This window comes from Lactuca serriola, chromosome 3 (genome assembly GCF_051521515.1).
Source record: "Lactuca serriola cultivar US96UC23 chromosome 3, Lser_US96UC23_V15, whole genome shotgun sequence".
In the NCBI taxonomy this organism is placed as follows: domain Eukaryota; kingdom Viridiplantae; phylum Streptophyta; class Magnoliopsida; order Asterales; family Asteraceae; genus Lactuca; species Lactuca serriola.
In genome coordinates this window covers 208,248,012-208,264,648 of record NC_136410.1, presented here as the reverse complement: position 1 = coordinate 208,264,648, position 16,637 = coordinate 208,248,012, and the positions used below count along the sequence as shown (strand labels likewise).

Sequence of the window (16,637 nt, the reverse complement as noted above, 5' to 3'; positions counted from 1 at the left end):
TCCACCATTAGGTTGTGTCATTTCTGCTCAAAGCTTTGTTTAGCAATCGATCAACAATACTGCTACCTCGATCTTAAGCAACTTTTAAAACCCTGACTATTAACTCGCCGTTTACTTCTCACGGAGAAAATGAGGTTGACGAGAAGGAGACGAGTAAAGTAAAAGGTTGATTTAATATATCTCATTAAAATGACGTGGACCAAATATACACATTAAGTCTTTAAATTTAAAATAAATAACAAATGATATTAGAAATCAGGAAACAGTCACGATGGTATAATTGACATCTACAATAAAAGGTTAATGATAAATTATGCAAAAAAAATAACATGGTTGGTCAGATCGGACCAACCATAAAAGATAATTGTGCTCCGATAGCATTTTCCCTTAATCTTATAGAAGAAATAATAATAATAATAATAATAATAATAAAACAAGAACTTCACTTCTCAATAAATCTGAAAATCATAACTTCTAGGTTTCTAGGTTTGTACTTAATAGCTTTCTTTCCCCTCCTTTCCTTGACAGTGTAGTCAAAAACATAATAAAATATTAAAAAAATTATAATAAAAGATATCACCATGCTGGTCCTCATATAATCTTTCCAAAATACCCCCTCAACTTTGACTATATCATAATTCCATCCCTAAGCCTTTTCAAGTATAATAACAATAAAGCTTCAAAATTCCTAACATTTTGTCGGTTCCATAAATAAGATTAAAAAGAGTAAAATTTAGGGATATTACATGAAATTTATTGAAGTTTAAGCAAGAAAATTATACATGTCAATCATTACCTTGTTTACTTTCATCACCTTGTCAGCAAGGTAGATGCCAAAGCAAAAATAGATGAATTAGAAATACAAAATTTGGGTACAAAAATACAGATTATTTGATCGTAAACTAATGATACAGCAATACCAGAATGCCCAAATGCAAATGCAAGATGGAATTGCAGCAAAAATATCATCAGGTTCCAATGTTTCGATGACTATCAACAAATTCACGAAATAAAGACTTGAGAAATCTTCCACCCTTTCCCCTCATATGTTTATGATTCTTCTCCCCATCACTGGTTCTGCTTTCCACATAATCAAATGCTGCATCACCCAGAGCCTTTAGCCATACAGGTGCCAAAGATTCCGCTTCCCCATGCCTTAAATACTCACCTGGTAGACTCCGCACCTACAATACAACAAACATCAGTATCAATATCAGTATCAGTATCAGTATGAGGTAAAAGACGCAATCTGACCGCAGAATGTAGCCATCCACGTAAAGAATCCCAAGAGAGAAGAGAATTCCATTTTGTTTTTTCACTAAAACTGCATACGGCCGCCAACTGTTGCAAGATAGTTGCAGATTTGTGAACCTACAAGGACGAAAAACCAAAAATAATTCTTTTTCAAGTTAAAAATACAAGTTGCTTTAATCGTGTTTATAATTTAATTAATGGAGTGTTATTATTATTATTGTTTACCCTTGACATTGCGGAAACACCAAGTAAGGCATACACAACATTCGATACAATCCCTTCCCCGCTATGAGATATTACTTGAACCACCATGGATGCAGAGTTGGATGTCACCGATTCCAGCAATGAAGTCACCCCAAACTCAAGAAAACCTACACAACACAACAAGAAGGACTAGTTCAAAATTTTCACATCCATCCATCACCTTCAAATAACAACACAAACAAGTAGAAAACTCTCCTTCGTTACTTCTACAAATATTAAAACTACTGTGGAGCAAGACACGTTTTAAAATATAATTAAAAACTGCAATACTTAGATTAAAACTGCTAAAGATCAAACTGAAAATTTAATTAATTGTAAGGGAGGAAAATCATAATGAGAGATTGTTTTCGGATAAATTTTGTTGTAATAAGGAATTATAGGGGAATGATGCTCACAAGACATATATGACATTGCTGCAAGTGCTGCTCCACGATGCATAGCTGTACAGCATATGGCTGCTTTCTGAAGTGAAACTTCAAGAAGAGGACCAGAAGAAGCTACTACTTCCTGTAAATGTAATGCATCAAAACCCTATATAACTATTATACCTATTTTGGTTTTGGATCATAAGGGCATTCACGTCTTTTACACAAAGAGCAAGTCCCAGTCCCACCTCCCACCTTTTAGGCGGAATGCATGCAAGTTCAGGATGAGGAGGGAGGGCATTCATGTCAATAGTCAGTTTAAGTGAATTTAACCTTTGGACAGGTGCAAAGAAAGATTGATGTGAAACTACAATAAGCCTCCACAAGATCGGGCTCTTGATCACACACATAAGAAGAATTTATCGCCATTACAGATGATGCATGTGTAAATCTTTCAAGCGTACTCATAAATAAAGCTCCATATTCCTCCTTGTTACCAAATTCTTCAATCACAATACAAGCTGTAGACAGAGAGTAACAACTAATAAATAATAATAAGAAGAAACCCAAGAAAAACAAAGGAAAAATCTGAATCCGACTTACCTGCTTTAATGTAGCACTCATGAGTTTGAAATGATGCAAAATTTGTTGATAGGTAATCTAAGATTTTGGGCAACAGTGTCACAAAGTGATGACCTGTAATGTAAACAAAAGAAATGGGATTATTTTGGATTGTCTAAATTCTAAAACTAAAATATTATTCGATCTGGATTACCTGCGGATTTGATTGCCTGTGAGAGAGCTCTGCATGCTGCCATGGATAAGCTTGTGTTCTCAATGTGCTCCGACTGAAAGAATTTTTCAAGCATAGGCCAAAAGGTTTCAAGAAGGGCAATTATGGAATTGTCGATGTCAGGAGATGTAGAGAGAGGTGTTACAAGATGACCAAACACCGTTCCTATCCTGAAACCATTTGTTAAAACTTAAATCAAAAGACTCGATAAATTCAGCAACTTGTTTCATTGGATGGAATGGAATGAGTCATTACATTCCATTATCATGTTTGGTTTGTCACTTGGTCTATAGGAATGGAATGAATCTTTTCAATTATAGCAAATACAATGTACTATAGTTTTAATTCTAACTGATAAAAATTTCTTTTGAAAAAAAAAAAAAAACCTGTAAAACCCCCTCACGGAAGAGTTGACAAGATGAGTATAAGCAGCTGGTAGTTGCCTCAAAGTGAGGACATGATCCCCATCAATCTGAACCAAATTAAGTCATGGATTCAGACAAGTTTTTAATTCTTTTTTAGTAAAGATAAAAATTCTTACAAGTTTTCCAATAGATTCAAAGCTAGGAGAAAGCAACTTAAGCAACAAATTGTTCCTTAAGTCGGTGTTAGGAAGGTGAGCAAGTATCAAAGTAACAGCACCAATAACATCTGCCTCGTCCTCTAAAGGTAAGTGTCTCTTTTCCAATCCCTGAAATAAGGTAAAAGACGTAAACGCCCTCGTCATTGTAACAAATAAGGTAACTTAAGTTAACTAACCTCTCCAATCCACATTAACATTTCTAAACTTGAAGGTTTGTGCATAACTGCAGTAGCATCTTCACAGAACTTTCTAAAGGCAGTTGCACAAGCATGCGAGCATAAAGGTTCTGACATACCAGCTGCAAAAAATAAACTGAAAACAGAAGATCAGAGGTAGATATATTAAATGAATTTTGGTTATTTTTGTGATTTTATGAAATTTTAAAGAAGAGAATCCTTACAGTAATGGCCTGGCATTAGTCACATAAGAAGACATCCACTTTGAATAGGAACCAATAACATCTACAAGTGATCTATGTACCTAAAATGTAATAAAGTACACATGAAAAGATAGATTAAAATATATATATACTTGAATGCTGCATTATGAACAAAAAAATCAATAGCAAATGACATACAATGCACATAAAGCCTTTTGGTTCATATGATTCCCTGTCACATAAAATTGTCACCAAGTGCAAAACCATGGAGAGATCAAATGTTTGACCTTCTTGTAGTACTACATCAGCAACCTGGAACAGAAAATTCATATTTTTATAATACAATTTTGTAAAATGATTTGGTAGAAAAAATTAACTGACCACATTAAGAGCAGACATTCTGGTTTCCACCTCCTTCCATGGAATTTGCACGTTTGAAGACAACCAACCACCGAAAAAAATCTGATTCCCAAAAATTATACTAATATTATTTATCATTTTAAAGATGAGATAATTCATAATTATTGGGAGATTAAGTCATTAACACAAGAACCTTTTGCAAAAACACAGCAGACTTCAAAAGCTGGCAAATGTCCACCAAAAGCTCAACTAAATTTAATCTAAACTGAGCAAGCCCATCTGGCAACTCCCTTGTTGCAGTATCACCATATGTTGAGTCATCCACCTACCACAGTTGATGTCTACTTTAATGTTATTAATGAAGAAATGCATAACTGAAACTAAAATATTTAGCATGCGTCTGAACATGTCATATATATATAGTCATGACAAAATTAAAAAGGAAATACCTGAGAACGACTCAGAAGAGCATCAAGCAATGCTAAAAATACTGGAGAAAAAACATCTTTGACATGTTTGCTATTTTCTGTCAGCTCATCTTCCATTCGGACAATATTGCTAGCAAGACTACACCTAAAAATCAGAAAGAGCAAACAAACTCAATTTATAACAATAATTATTTTCATTTTCTCGTGTAACTGAAGAATTAACAACTTTCTTGATGTTGACTAAATTGGGGGGGGGGGGGGGGGGGGGGGGGGGGTGGGGGGGAGTTACCAAAACTGCAAAGTTGAGTCTGCAATCTCCCAATCTTGACTTGGAAACGATACACAACTGCCAGCAATCACATAAATTTAAATGTAACATGGAATCAATATTATGCTTAAGAAAAGCTACAAAAAGTGGAATCATGCTATTTATGCAGTTTGCATATATAAAAAATAAAAAAAATAAAAAAAAAACATTAATTTCTGTTCTGACCTCAAAAGTGCATCCACCAGGACAAGGGCTTCGGGATTGGCTTCTATAATCAAGCTTGGAGCCTAGATATCAATAAACTATAAGTTTTTGCTACACAATATTTGTTGGTTTTATTATAAAAACATAATACAAAAAAGCAATAACATGAGTAAATTACTTACAGCCTGACCAATCTCTGACATCAAGCATGCAAGACCACTAATTACTTTCTCATCTCCACTACTAAAAGCTCGAAGAAGAACATCTTTAAGAAACCCTACCTTCAATATAAGAACTTGTGGCAGTCCCTGTAGGGAGGAGAAAAGAAAGTCAAAATAACATCATTGACTAAAAAAAAATAAAAAAAAAAAGTGCCATGCATACCTCATGTCGACTAACGAGCTCAATGAGAACCTCAATTGCCAAATCAAATGAGGACAAAACCTACAAACAATCAAAGGGAAATGTAAGTCCAAATGTCATTTATAAAATGACCAAAAAGGACATGGGAATGGGTTTTCACCTGCACGGAGTTGAAAACAAAACTAAGAAGGGGATGGGCTATTAAAGAGACTGGTAAGATTTCTGAGAAGCATCCTGCTCGAATCTGAAAAAAAAAATAAGGTTTTTTATAAAATATGTAAAGATTTATAAGACAAAGAAACCTTTAAATGTCACAGATTTGTCCTACCCAACTTAACAAACAACGCAGTATCTTTCTGCTTCTGTCATGTAACTGAATCACACCATCAAAGCTTTCCTTCGACTGCTGGAGTAGAAACTCTAGCACTGGTGATGTATGTGAGAGTAGCTGCTAAATATATGTTAGTTACTACAGACAGTAGTAAAATTAGAGCAAAAGGAAATGATTGAAAGGTCAAAGGTCTAGAGTACCTCTGGACCATAGTCAACTCTATGACCAGACTTGGTCTTATAAGTAGCAGATTCATCTTCAACAACTTCAGGTAAGACTGTGAGCATTTCTAAAACAGCAATATTGCCATCATTCTGACCTTGAAGATTCTGAAGACTGTAAAATAGCTTCTCAATTGGTTTGTGGTATTCCACAGCATGAAGTATGAGAGTGCATAGAGCCAGGCAAATTTGTGTTAAGAGCTACACCAACCAACATAACACACACACACACACAATAAGTTAGTTATTACACAAAATGCTACAAAAATTGCATGACGAATGAGAGGAAGAGTACCTGGGGAGGGCCCAAACTAAATCTTTTAGCAGCCAGAAGGAGAGCATTAACAAGAGATTCCTTTGCTTCCAGTTGTAGACAATGTCCTTCATTTTGGATCTAAAAAATGACAGGATACATGGAAGATTCATTATATCGTACATTTTTTGTAGAATAAGAGATCCTCTAACTATTATGTTCCATTCTAGAAGGTCGTAACCACATTTTCAATTTACAGACCAATGACAAACCTAAAATCAAGGTAATTGCAGTTAATTGTTCCTAATAAAAATCCGGTAACCCTATTTGCCTTGAAGGTGGAGATAGTGGTCGTGAATATGAGAACATAATCTTTACTTCACAAGTGAACGTAATTTGTTCAATAAATATCCAGATAGAGCCTAACCTTTCGCTTAAGAACTTGAGCAGCGAAGAACTCAACTTCCAAGTCGGAAACGTATGGCTTAGGATGGTCAGAGGTCAGAATTGAGGTGGCGATCTCCCAAGCGGCATCTGTCTGCTGGAACTGAACCAGCCACTGATTAGCAGAGACGCGATTGCAAGATTGAGCATCGTGATTCAGGACGTGAACCGCATGCGCCACCTGGTTTTGTAACTCCATTCAAAATCTCATCGTCACCAGAGGCGATGCCCTGAAGTCACCAGGTTTTCTTATAGACACCTGCCGTCATCCGTCGAAATCATTTCTTATTTTGATAATAATCGCAGTGGGATTTCTGGAGCAAAACAAGTGTTATACGGGATTCACTGTTGTGTGCTGATTTTTGTCGCTGAACTCTATCTCTCATCCATGAGTAGAGTCGGTACCCTAACTTGCAGGAAGACGATATGGAAATTTACGTTTTTAACCTGTAACTTATACCCAACGTTCTATTTAGGTCCACTATTAAACACTTTTCTCGTAAAAGGCCAACAATTACATAATGTAGAAGTGTTTAATATGGAATGTTCAGCTTTAACTAATCACTTGCAACATTTATTTTGTATAATCCGTCGCTTGCAACCCTTCTATATCATATCTTCCTTAATAAATGAAGGTTGTTTTTGTTATATTTCAATCTCTCATGAGTTTTGACACTTGTCATTTTGTAGTATTTTTGAAATATATATTATCCATTTGTCAAATTTTGATTTGTTTCAATTTTTAAAATTAAAATTATATATATGTAAAGTATTAAATACATTAATTCCTTTCTTATTTTAAAGTTGTACATTAAAAAATATTTTCAGTTTACACTTTAGTTTAATATTTCATTTTTTTTTAAATCAACTCGTGTAATACACGGGTCTTACATCTAGTTATACTTATAAATGAGATATTTTTTCTATCATCTCATGCATTTGAAACTTCCAAGACTATTCAACTTATATAATTTAATTTATGGTTAACTGAAATGTTGTAATTTGTAACTTTCAAGACTCTTCAAATCATGCTATTAAATTTTCTTATAAAAGTATTAATATTTCATTTATTTTTATTTTAACTTTACGGTGAAGAACGAATACAAAAAAAATGACTAATGTAATAAGATATAATAGATTATTTATTTTTATTACTATAAAAAAAATTTAAAATGGATAAATACATATAAATTTTGTGAGAATATAATGAATGTAATTTTGTACTACCTCCGTCCCAAATTAGTTGTCCACATTTGACTTTTGAAGTCTTTATTTTTCAACTTTGACCTTAAATATTTTCGTTTTTGATAGATAAGACTTGATGCAAAATATATGAATGGGTTGTATTTTAAATGTCTTTTCATTATTATAAGTTTTATCAAGTAATATATAACACAAATAAAAATATTTAAGATCAAAGTTGAAGAAAATACTTCAAAAGTCAAAAATGAACAATTAATTTGGGACGGATAGAGGAACACATAAATAATCCTTGGTTTTCAACAATAAAGTCATATCATATTTAAAATCATTCATTCTAATTCGTCATTATCACCAATAATTATGAATAATAATTATAAACTCCTTTTTATCAAAAGTCCAACGATGTTATTTACAACAAAATAAACGATAGAAACTAACATATTATATAACTAATAACATAAAGTACATGTTGAATAATGTTCTCTTGGACAAAAAAATAGATTGTCTTAACATAAAAAAGAAAGATGACATAAAGATACATACAACGTTAACAAAGTTAATTGTTTTAATTGATAAATAGCTTAAATGTTGATTTACCAAAAGCTCGTGAGAAGTAATTATCAATCTCACTTCATCATCTTGTGATTATAAAAAGATCCATAACACATAAAATTAAAAAAAAAAAAAAAATCTCAAGTATACCTTTACACACATATCCCAATTTGAAGCTTGGTTAATATATAAAACTCTACATGCACCAAATTTGCATTTACTCTCATTTACATTTGGAAAAGTTGCAATTGATCTCTCACACAGAGGCGGATCCTCTATAGGGCCAGAGGGGGCCATGGCCCCCCTGATTTTTAACCTCCTTAATACTAATGTGATATATAAAAGCTTGGTTTTATTTGTTGACTAACCATTTGGCCCCTATGTTCATGATATACTATATGCAATTTTAAATAAATAACACTAAACCAGAAAGACAATAATATTTAATATTTGATAATCTCATAACAATCCAACAAACGGAAGGTAAATAAATAATTAACACATTTAACTAAATTTGAAAACATCAAAATGAATTTGAGTAAATTTATAATTCTAATAAATTAGGAAAAAAACTATATTGATATCCAGTCTATTCACATCGAACTTCAGAAGATATAGAATAAAACTCGTCTCTCTGCCGAAAAAAAAAAAAATAAATAAACACGATTTCTCACCGGAAAACATAGCTACCGCCGGACTTCCAACTAGGATATATCACTGCCGCTGGAATGCTCACTACTAGCTCTCTTTTGTCCTCCTCTGCTGATCCATGTCTCCCCCCTCATCCGTTCAAGCGACCAACAACTCCGAAATCGACCTCTGCAGTCCGCCGCCGGAGGGCTTTCTCCATCGTACGCTACATTACATCTCAGTGAGGCCTCACTACCTCCATTGTCGTTGCTTTCTGGCCTCACTACCTCAATTGTCGTTGCTTTCTACTGAAGCGGATCAATAATATCTTATGTTATCTCTTTCTTCACATTTCTCTCCCTCAAAAGTGACGTTTTATGCACAATTTTTAAAGAATCAGCTAGGATGTACTACTTTTAATAGAACTAGATAGGCTATCATGAGTTTTTTTCTCGAAAGACCTAGACTATAAGTTTGTACTATTTTTAATGTTATTTAATGTTTGTTATGCTAATTGCCAATAATATATAATTACTAATTTTGAAAAATAAATTTTACTAAAGTTGAAATAATTAGTTTATTTTTTTATCGAAATATAGTTATAGATTGTGATTATAATTTATTATTTTGTTTACTATTAGTAAATTATATTACATAGTCTACATCTAAATAAAAAAAATATTGAATACCGGTTTCGGCCCCTCCGGTTAAAATATTTGTGTTCTGCCCCTGCTCTTACATCCATGGAACCACTCGCATAACTCTTCAAACTCTACCAATATAATCTTTTATTTTGTGTTGACATACATGCAATATGCAAGCTATAATGTTCTTATATAGGCTAAATATTTCATTTAGCCATTAATATAAGTCATAAAAATATATTTCACGTGTAACACTCCTCACTTCTTGACTCACTTTTAACATGTTTTTTTAAAGATTGGTCTTAGTAGTTAACAATTACTATAACTTTGAATTTCAAATCATTATTTTACTTAGACCCTTCATTCACTTCCAATATATCATAGCTTTAAGGACAAAAGTAAAAGTACAATACTCAAGTATGATAACTTTTTTTTAAATATAATAATGAAATATTTTCAAAAAAGTAGTTTTCAATTAAGTAAAAATAATAATAGTTTAAATAATGTAAAACTACAAAGTAGATTATTTTATATTAAAAAATTATTGTTATTTGAAATAATAATAATAATAATAATAATAATAATAACAAATGAAATAAAAATACTTAAATAAATTATTTCAAAGTCATTTAAAATTATCCATATTTATTATTAAATCAAAAACTTTATTTAATTAAATTCAAACACAACTTATTATATCTATCTTATCATATACTTATAATAATTATAAAATTAGTTACAACTTAGTATAAAAATCATTATTTTAATGATAAATTCCAATAATATTGTTATTGTAACATATAATTGTCAATATTTATATTACATTATTGCATACAAGAGTTTGAAACCTCTATTACAACTCAAGAGTTTTCTATTTTAAATGTAGTTTTGATTCCAAATTAAATGTAATTAGTCATTGCCTTTTTATTTTTACTACCTTCAAGAGTTTTTTTTTTAAGTTATGATTATTAATGTTCATTACTTTTTTATTTTCCACTTATTTATGGACACTATAGTTATATTTGTACTATATAAATAAGTTTTGATCAAAATATGTTTGAAAATATTTATGATTTAAATATGAAAAGAGTTGAAAAAATGAGTTTTGTCGCATCAATACTTATTTCAACGCGGTTTTCTTATAACAATGTTTCTATATATAAAATGTATGTTGATTTCTAAATATTCATTTTGAATGATTTATAAGTGTTTAATAAGTTTTGGTTGATGTAAATGTTATACTAAATGTTGTAATGTTTTTATGTTGTTTAAAGTTGTAGTGTTTTTCCATATTATTTCTTATTTGTTTTATATACAAATCAACATATGTTTTATATATAATTGCACAACTTAAAACGGTCTATAAAATCATTAGAAGTAATAATATTTATTTTTAATACTACTTTAGTATTTGATATATATATATATATATATATATATATATATATATATATATATATATATATATAAATCAATATACGTTTGATATATAATTTACACAACATAAAACGGTCTAAAAAATCATCAATTAATAGTAGAAATAACCAATAATATTTATACATGCAAAAACCCATGTTTATAGCAAAATAAAACATATAGTTGACTTATTAGTTTTATTGATTGTAAAATTTGTAAAATTTTATTATTTTAATTAAATAATTATATCCACGTGCAACGCGTGATGATTCGTCTAGTATACTTATAAAGGAAACATTTTTTCTTTCACCGTATTCATTTGACACTTCCATGACTTTTCAAATTCTTTCTAATAATTATTATAAATTTATTAATACGGTTAAATAAATATCAAACCAAATGTGTAATCATATATAAACTAAATTTTAATATTAAAATAATATATTAACTTTTATTTATAAAATTATGTCTTTAACTTTTAACATATTATACTTTATTTAATAATTTTAAAATGTTGTTGTATGTAAATAATTACCATTTTAAAGCTACAACTTTTGAACAGTTTGGATAAAATACTTAAATTGTTAATTTAAATATAAAATTATAGGGTCAACTTAAATATAAATTTTAGTTCAACTTAAATAACCCAAAGAATATTTTATAAATAGTCAAAAGTGATAAATTATAGTGTCTTTCTAATAATGATTATAAATTGGTTAATAATCAAACCTAAAGTGTAATCATAAATAAACTAAGTTCTAATATTAAAATAATATATTTACTTCTACTTATAAAGTTATGTCTTTAATGTTTAACATATTATACTTAATTTATTAGATTTAAAATGTTGTTATATGTAAACCATTATCAGTTTAAACCTATAACTTTTGAACAATATGGATAAAATACTTAAATTGCTAATTTAAATATAACATTACATGGTCAATTTAAATATAAATTTCAGTTTCATTTAAAAAACTCAAAGAATATTTTGTGAATAGTTAAAAGTGATAAATTGTAGTGCGAAATGCAAAAACTCAATTGTAATATCAATTTAACTAAAATATTTCTTAAAGATATTTTTATAATCATTAAAAGTTCTCAAATAAGTAGCTTAAAATAACTTACAATAACAATAATTAAAACTAACTTTATATAAACGATTATATTGTTACCTTTAAAAAAACAATTTGATGTTTTAAATAATTACAATGATAGAAATTAAAACGTTAAACAAATAAATTTTAAAAAAATAATTAACAATAACAAATAACATTAAACCATATATTATTCTTTATTTTTATTTATGAGTTACCCGCGGGTAGAGATCATTCAAATGATTTAGATTATGCAGTTATAATAGATGTATATATTATCATATAATTCAAAATAATTAATATATTATATCAACTTAGTGTACAAATTATTATATCAAATTTAACAATGTTATTGTTATATTTAAGAAAACATATATTTGTAAAGATTTCAAATATATAGATGTTTCTGCACAACGCTGACATTCACCTAATTTATTTTATAAAATGATATATTCAATCTTTTTACTTTTTAAAATATTACTTTCACCCCCATCACCTTCAATTTTGTAAAATGTCACTTTCACCCTTTTATTTCTAAACTTTTGTGTTTATCCCTCATCCCTGTAAAATTCATTGTAGCTAATAGTACAGGTGGTAACTCATCTATTTTGTAAAGTGATGTTTTCCATCCCTCAACTTTTAAAAATATCATTTTCACCCATTTATTTTCTAAATTTTTGTGTTTATCCCCATCACATAAAATTCACTATAGCTAATAGTACAAGTGGTAATATACAATGTACAAGCATGTCAATGTGTGAAGTGCAACTTTAATCCATTAACTTTCATTTTTATTTATATTAAAATATACATATTACAAAACATTACAATTCATTATTATTTAATAGAGTATCTTAGCAGAAGTTTATAAAACTTTATTGATGTTTCGATGAAGATACAGTCATGTGTGAGCTTTTCCACGGTCATATGAACAACCTGCAAAGCTGTTATTCAATAACGGTAAGCCAAAGCTTAGTGAATTCCCTCAAAATATTTCATACCACAACACATATACAATGCATACACATAATGGCCTTCGGCTTATAGTTGGTCCGTACATTGGCTTTCAACATATAGTTGGTCCACCCGATATAGCCTTAAGCACTTGGCCGAACTACTTTCTCTTAACCTTTAGCATTGAGCTAATATGCTCGAGTCTATTGGCCTTCAACACAGGGCTGGTCTGCCCTCAACTCTCTCTCTTTCTCTATATATATATATATATATATATATATATATATATATATATATAAAACAACATACATATATTAACAATCCACATAACAGACAACTAACTATCCTACATGGTAATTATATCCTAACATATAGAGGATACATACTGGAGTATACAATACAGTGATAATAACTCACTTAGACAGATTCTTAAGGGATAAACAGTACCAGACACTTCGAGTAACAAAAAACACTCCAATGATGATTAACCTAGTTTACTATAGTTTATTAATTCTTATGGAATCTTGGAAATGTAGGATAGACCTGTCACTAATACCAATGAATACCGATAGTTCTATTAAATAAGGACTAGCCAGGCAGGACCATTTCGCCGTATAGCTTTTCTGAAATTCAACAACCAAGCCAACATGACCATTCTAGTCACCTCTCCCTTAAGTAGATCAACCAATATTATGATAAGGTTTACTGATAAATCTCATTTACAAATTCATAATAACGTCTATGAATAGAAATATAAGTTACACTTAAGAGCCTAGTAAGCGTTACTTAACCTATAGAGATTTTCTAGCGTAAACCAGGATTTGCGTTCGCAGAACTTCGATACCCAAGGCTTCTACTGGCTGAGCCTAGATGCCCATAACCTTGCTAATGCTGAAATACTTGGAAATCCTAAAGGAAATACTCATAAATCGACTTTATAAGCTGAGAAAGGGATTAGGGAAGTGCATGGGAGAAATGAGGGTTGAAAGGCCTTTTATAGGCGAGAATATAGGTTTGCACGTCGTGCATGGCCATGTGCATGCTGCACACATGGGTGTCATGACTCCTAAGGCTTGCTGATATGTGGCACGAGTTCGGTGAGGCTACGTAGTTGACTTCGGGAGCAAGATATGTGCGACGTGCGCACGTAACATTTTCCAAATTTTCAAAATTTCATAACTTCCTCGTACGAGCTCCGTTTTTTATGTTCTTTATATCCACTGAAAGTTATCGACGTTATCTATAACTTGCATTTAGACTCCGTTGGCTAATTTTGAATTTATTTATTTTACATAAGCTTAGACTGTTAAATCCCGTATAGAATGCATAGCTCTCTCATCCAGAGTCCTTTTTCTACTATCCTTATATCGTTGGATTCCTATTAACGAGATCTTCAATTCTCGTTTAGATTGTTTTGGCTAAAAATCGAATGATCTCGAATTCGATTTTTGAGTTATATACTACTATGTTGAATCTTAGAAAAATCATAACTTCCTCTAGTGAAGTCAGATTTATACGTTATCTATATGCATGCTCTCGGTTTAACGACTATTATGACTTTTTTTTAGATCACTTAGGCTAAAAATCAATTTATCAAAAATTTACTTTTTACAATATGTAGAGTTGTGTCGGTTTAAATCGTGAAACTTCAAAGAAGCATAACTTCTTCATACGTTCAACACCCAACTAAATCAGGTATTTCCATTTTTTACTAAAAGTATTAATTTTTTGCAAAAATGGTCCTTACGTTGGGCGTAAGGCATTAAAAGGTGACGCAGGTCTTTTGAGTACGCATGGCATACTCGGCTAATATGCAAACCCTAAATAAGGGATTTTGAGCCCTATCTAAACACTTTAACCTTCATAAATCCCTTCCACCTCAGTCTCCATCCTCCCAAACGACCCCTGTAAACCCTGATATTCATTTGAGAGTTTTTGAGCTATTTGAGTGTTTTGTTTTCGTCTTTGAAGGAAGAAGATCATTTGAGTGCACTTGGAAAGCTTCAAGCATTTTAGATATGGGATTTTCACCTCTCAAGCAACCTCCAAAAGGTATAAAGTTCTGAACTTGATGAATACTTCATTAGACCTTGTTAGTTCTATGGTTTTTATGCATTTTGGTCCCATAATCTTGGTCTAGTTGAGTATGAGCTACTCCAGACCTTATGAGTAGCGTTTTCAGACGTTTTGAAGTGCATGGAGTCATAAAAATGTGATCTTAATCCTTTCCTTTCATCCATGCATGAGTAATGGGGCTTAGAATCTTGTTATTATATGTTAGATTTTTTAGATTTATACACTTTCTATTCGTGCAAAGTCATAAAGTTGGAAATTTAATGATTTAAGAGGTTATTTGGGGTTGGATCTGAGACTTGGATGTAAGGACTTAAAGGAATAAGAAATTAATGAGGAAAGTAGGATTTGATCGAGTACGTATGGTGTACCTAGTGGTACGCAACGCATATTGAGTTAGATCCCCATAATGTAACACCTATAAAAATCATGCCAAATTTAAACTTTTTAAAACATTCAAAAACAAACAATTATTACAAAACTTGTTTTCAAAATAGTTTACAGAGTATCCCAGAACAAAAACAGAAGTACCTGAAACAAAATCAAAAACTGTAAGCCTTCGCCTTCCCGCGATCATCAGAAGTACCTGAAATAAAATCAACAACTGTAGGCTAAAAGCTTAGTGAGTTCCCCCAAAATACCAACACCATACAATCATAATCATATCATATAAACAAACAACATGCATAATGAGCCTTCAGCCTGACTAGACCGCCTCGCAGGGCCTTCAACCTATCTAGACCGCTCTCTGAGCCTTCGGACTACCTCGCAGGGCCTTCAGCATATCCGGACCGCTCGTCGGGCCTTCCACCTGACTAGTACGCCCTCGCAGGCCTGTAGTCTATCCGGTCCGCCCTGGGTATGTTGGCCTTCAACACAACGCAGGATCGCCTCAACCCAACCCAAAGTCAAACAAACATGTGCACATAAATATCATACGCTAGCATATATAATAGTCAAACCGATCCAATATATCACTAATCATAACAACATCCTATAACCAGGATACCGACCTAACCGGTCACTAACATAGCATTATCCTATATACCAGGATACCGACCTACCAGGTCACTAAGCATATCACCATCCTAACTACCAGGATGCAAATCAATAAGCATATCATGCAATAAACCCGAATACAAATCCGAAAGGGCTGACATTGGTGCCTTAGACCCTGTTGATATAGTGAGAAGAACTCACCTCACAAGTAGCTCGAAGTGATAATGTCAAACTCCTCCAAATACAACTCCAACTCCAACACCTACATCCACCAATGATCCACTTCCATAAATTCCCAAATTACTAAAATAGCCCCAGAAGTCAAACTGGTCAACCCTTGGTCAAATTCAAAGTCAACGGTCAAGGTCAACAGTCCATGTTGAGCCAACTCGTTGAGTGCAGCTCCCTGACTCGTCGAGTTCTTCCAGAACTTGAGAAATCGTGAAAACCCTAGTAGACTCGCCGAGTTCCCAACCAAATCATCGATTCCATGTGATGTCCAAATGTCGGGAAAAACCCTAACTAACTCGTCGAGTCTTCTCACTGACTCGCTGAGTCC

General features: G+C 31.7%; 1 protein-coding gene across 1 annotated transcript; it reads right to left on the bottom strand.

Moving 5' to 3' along the window:
- Positions 1 to 732: 732 nt before the first annotated feature.
- LOC145093558 (ARM repeat superfamily protein) lies at positions 733 to 6,931 on the bottom strand. Its single transcript, XM_079031709.1, has 24 exons — positions 6,494 to 6,931; positions 6,109 to 6,207; positions 5,793 to 6,014; positions 5,590 to 5,709; positions 5,422 to 5,505; positions 5,283 to 5,342; positions 5,081 to 5,206; positions 4,920 to 4,981; positions 4,716 to 4,772; positions 4,448 to 4,571; positions 4,192 to 4,323; positions 4,020 to 4,100; positions 3,837 to 3,950; positions 3,660 to 3,739; positions 3,436 to 3,571; positions 3,218 to 3,367; positions 3,063 to 3,148; positions 2,659 to 2,846; positions 2,487 to 2,579; positions 2,217 to 2,404; positions 1,914 to 2,025; positions 1,480 to 1,625; positions 1,255 to 1,371; positions 733 to 1,184 (listed from the first exon to the last, which is right to left on the bottom strand). Exons 1-24 carry the CDS (start codon positions 6,707 to 6,709, stop codon positions 969 to 971), a joined length of 3,009 nt encoding a protein of 1,002 aa, XP_078887835.1. The 5' UTR covers positions 6,710 to 6,931; the 3' UTR covers positions 733 to 968.
- Between the last annotated feature and the right edge of the window lie 9,706 nt (positions 6,932 to 16,637).

Coding starts and splice junctions, on each gene's coding strand:
- LOC145093558 (XM_079031709.1), bottom strand. CDS start 6,709: ATGGAGTTACAAAACCAGGTGGCGCATGCGGTTCACGTCCTGAATCAC. Junction 3,951..4,019: donor GAATGTCTGCTCTTAATGTG/GTCAGTTAATTT, acceptor TTTCTGTTCCAG/GTTGCTGATGTAGTACTACA. Junction 2,405..2,486: donor TGAGTGCTACATTAAAGCAG/GTAAGTCGGATT, acceptor CTCTGTCTACAG/CTTGTATTGTGATTGAAGAA.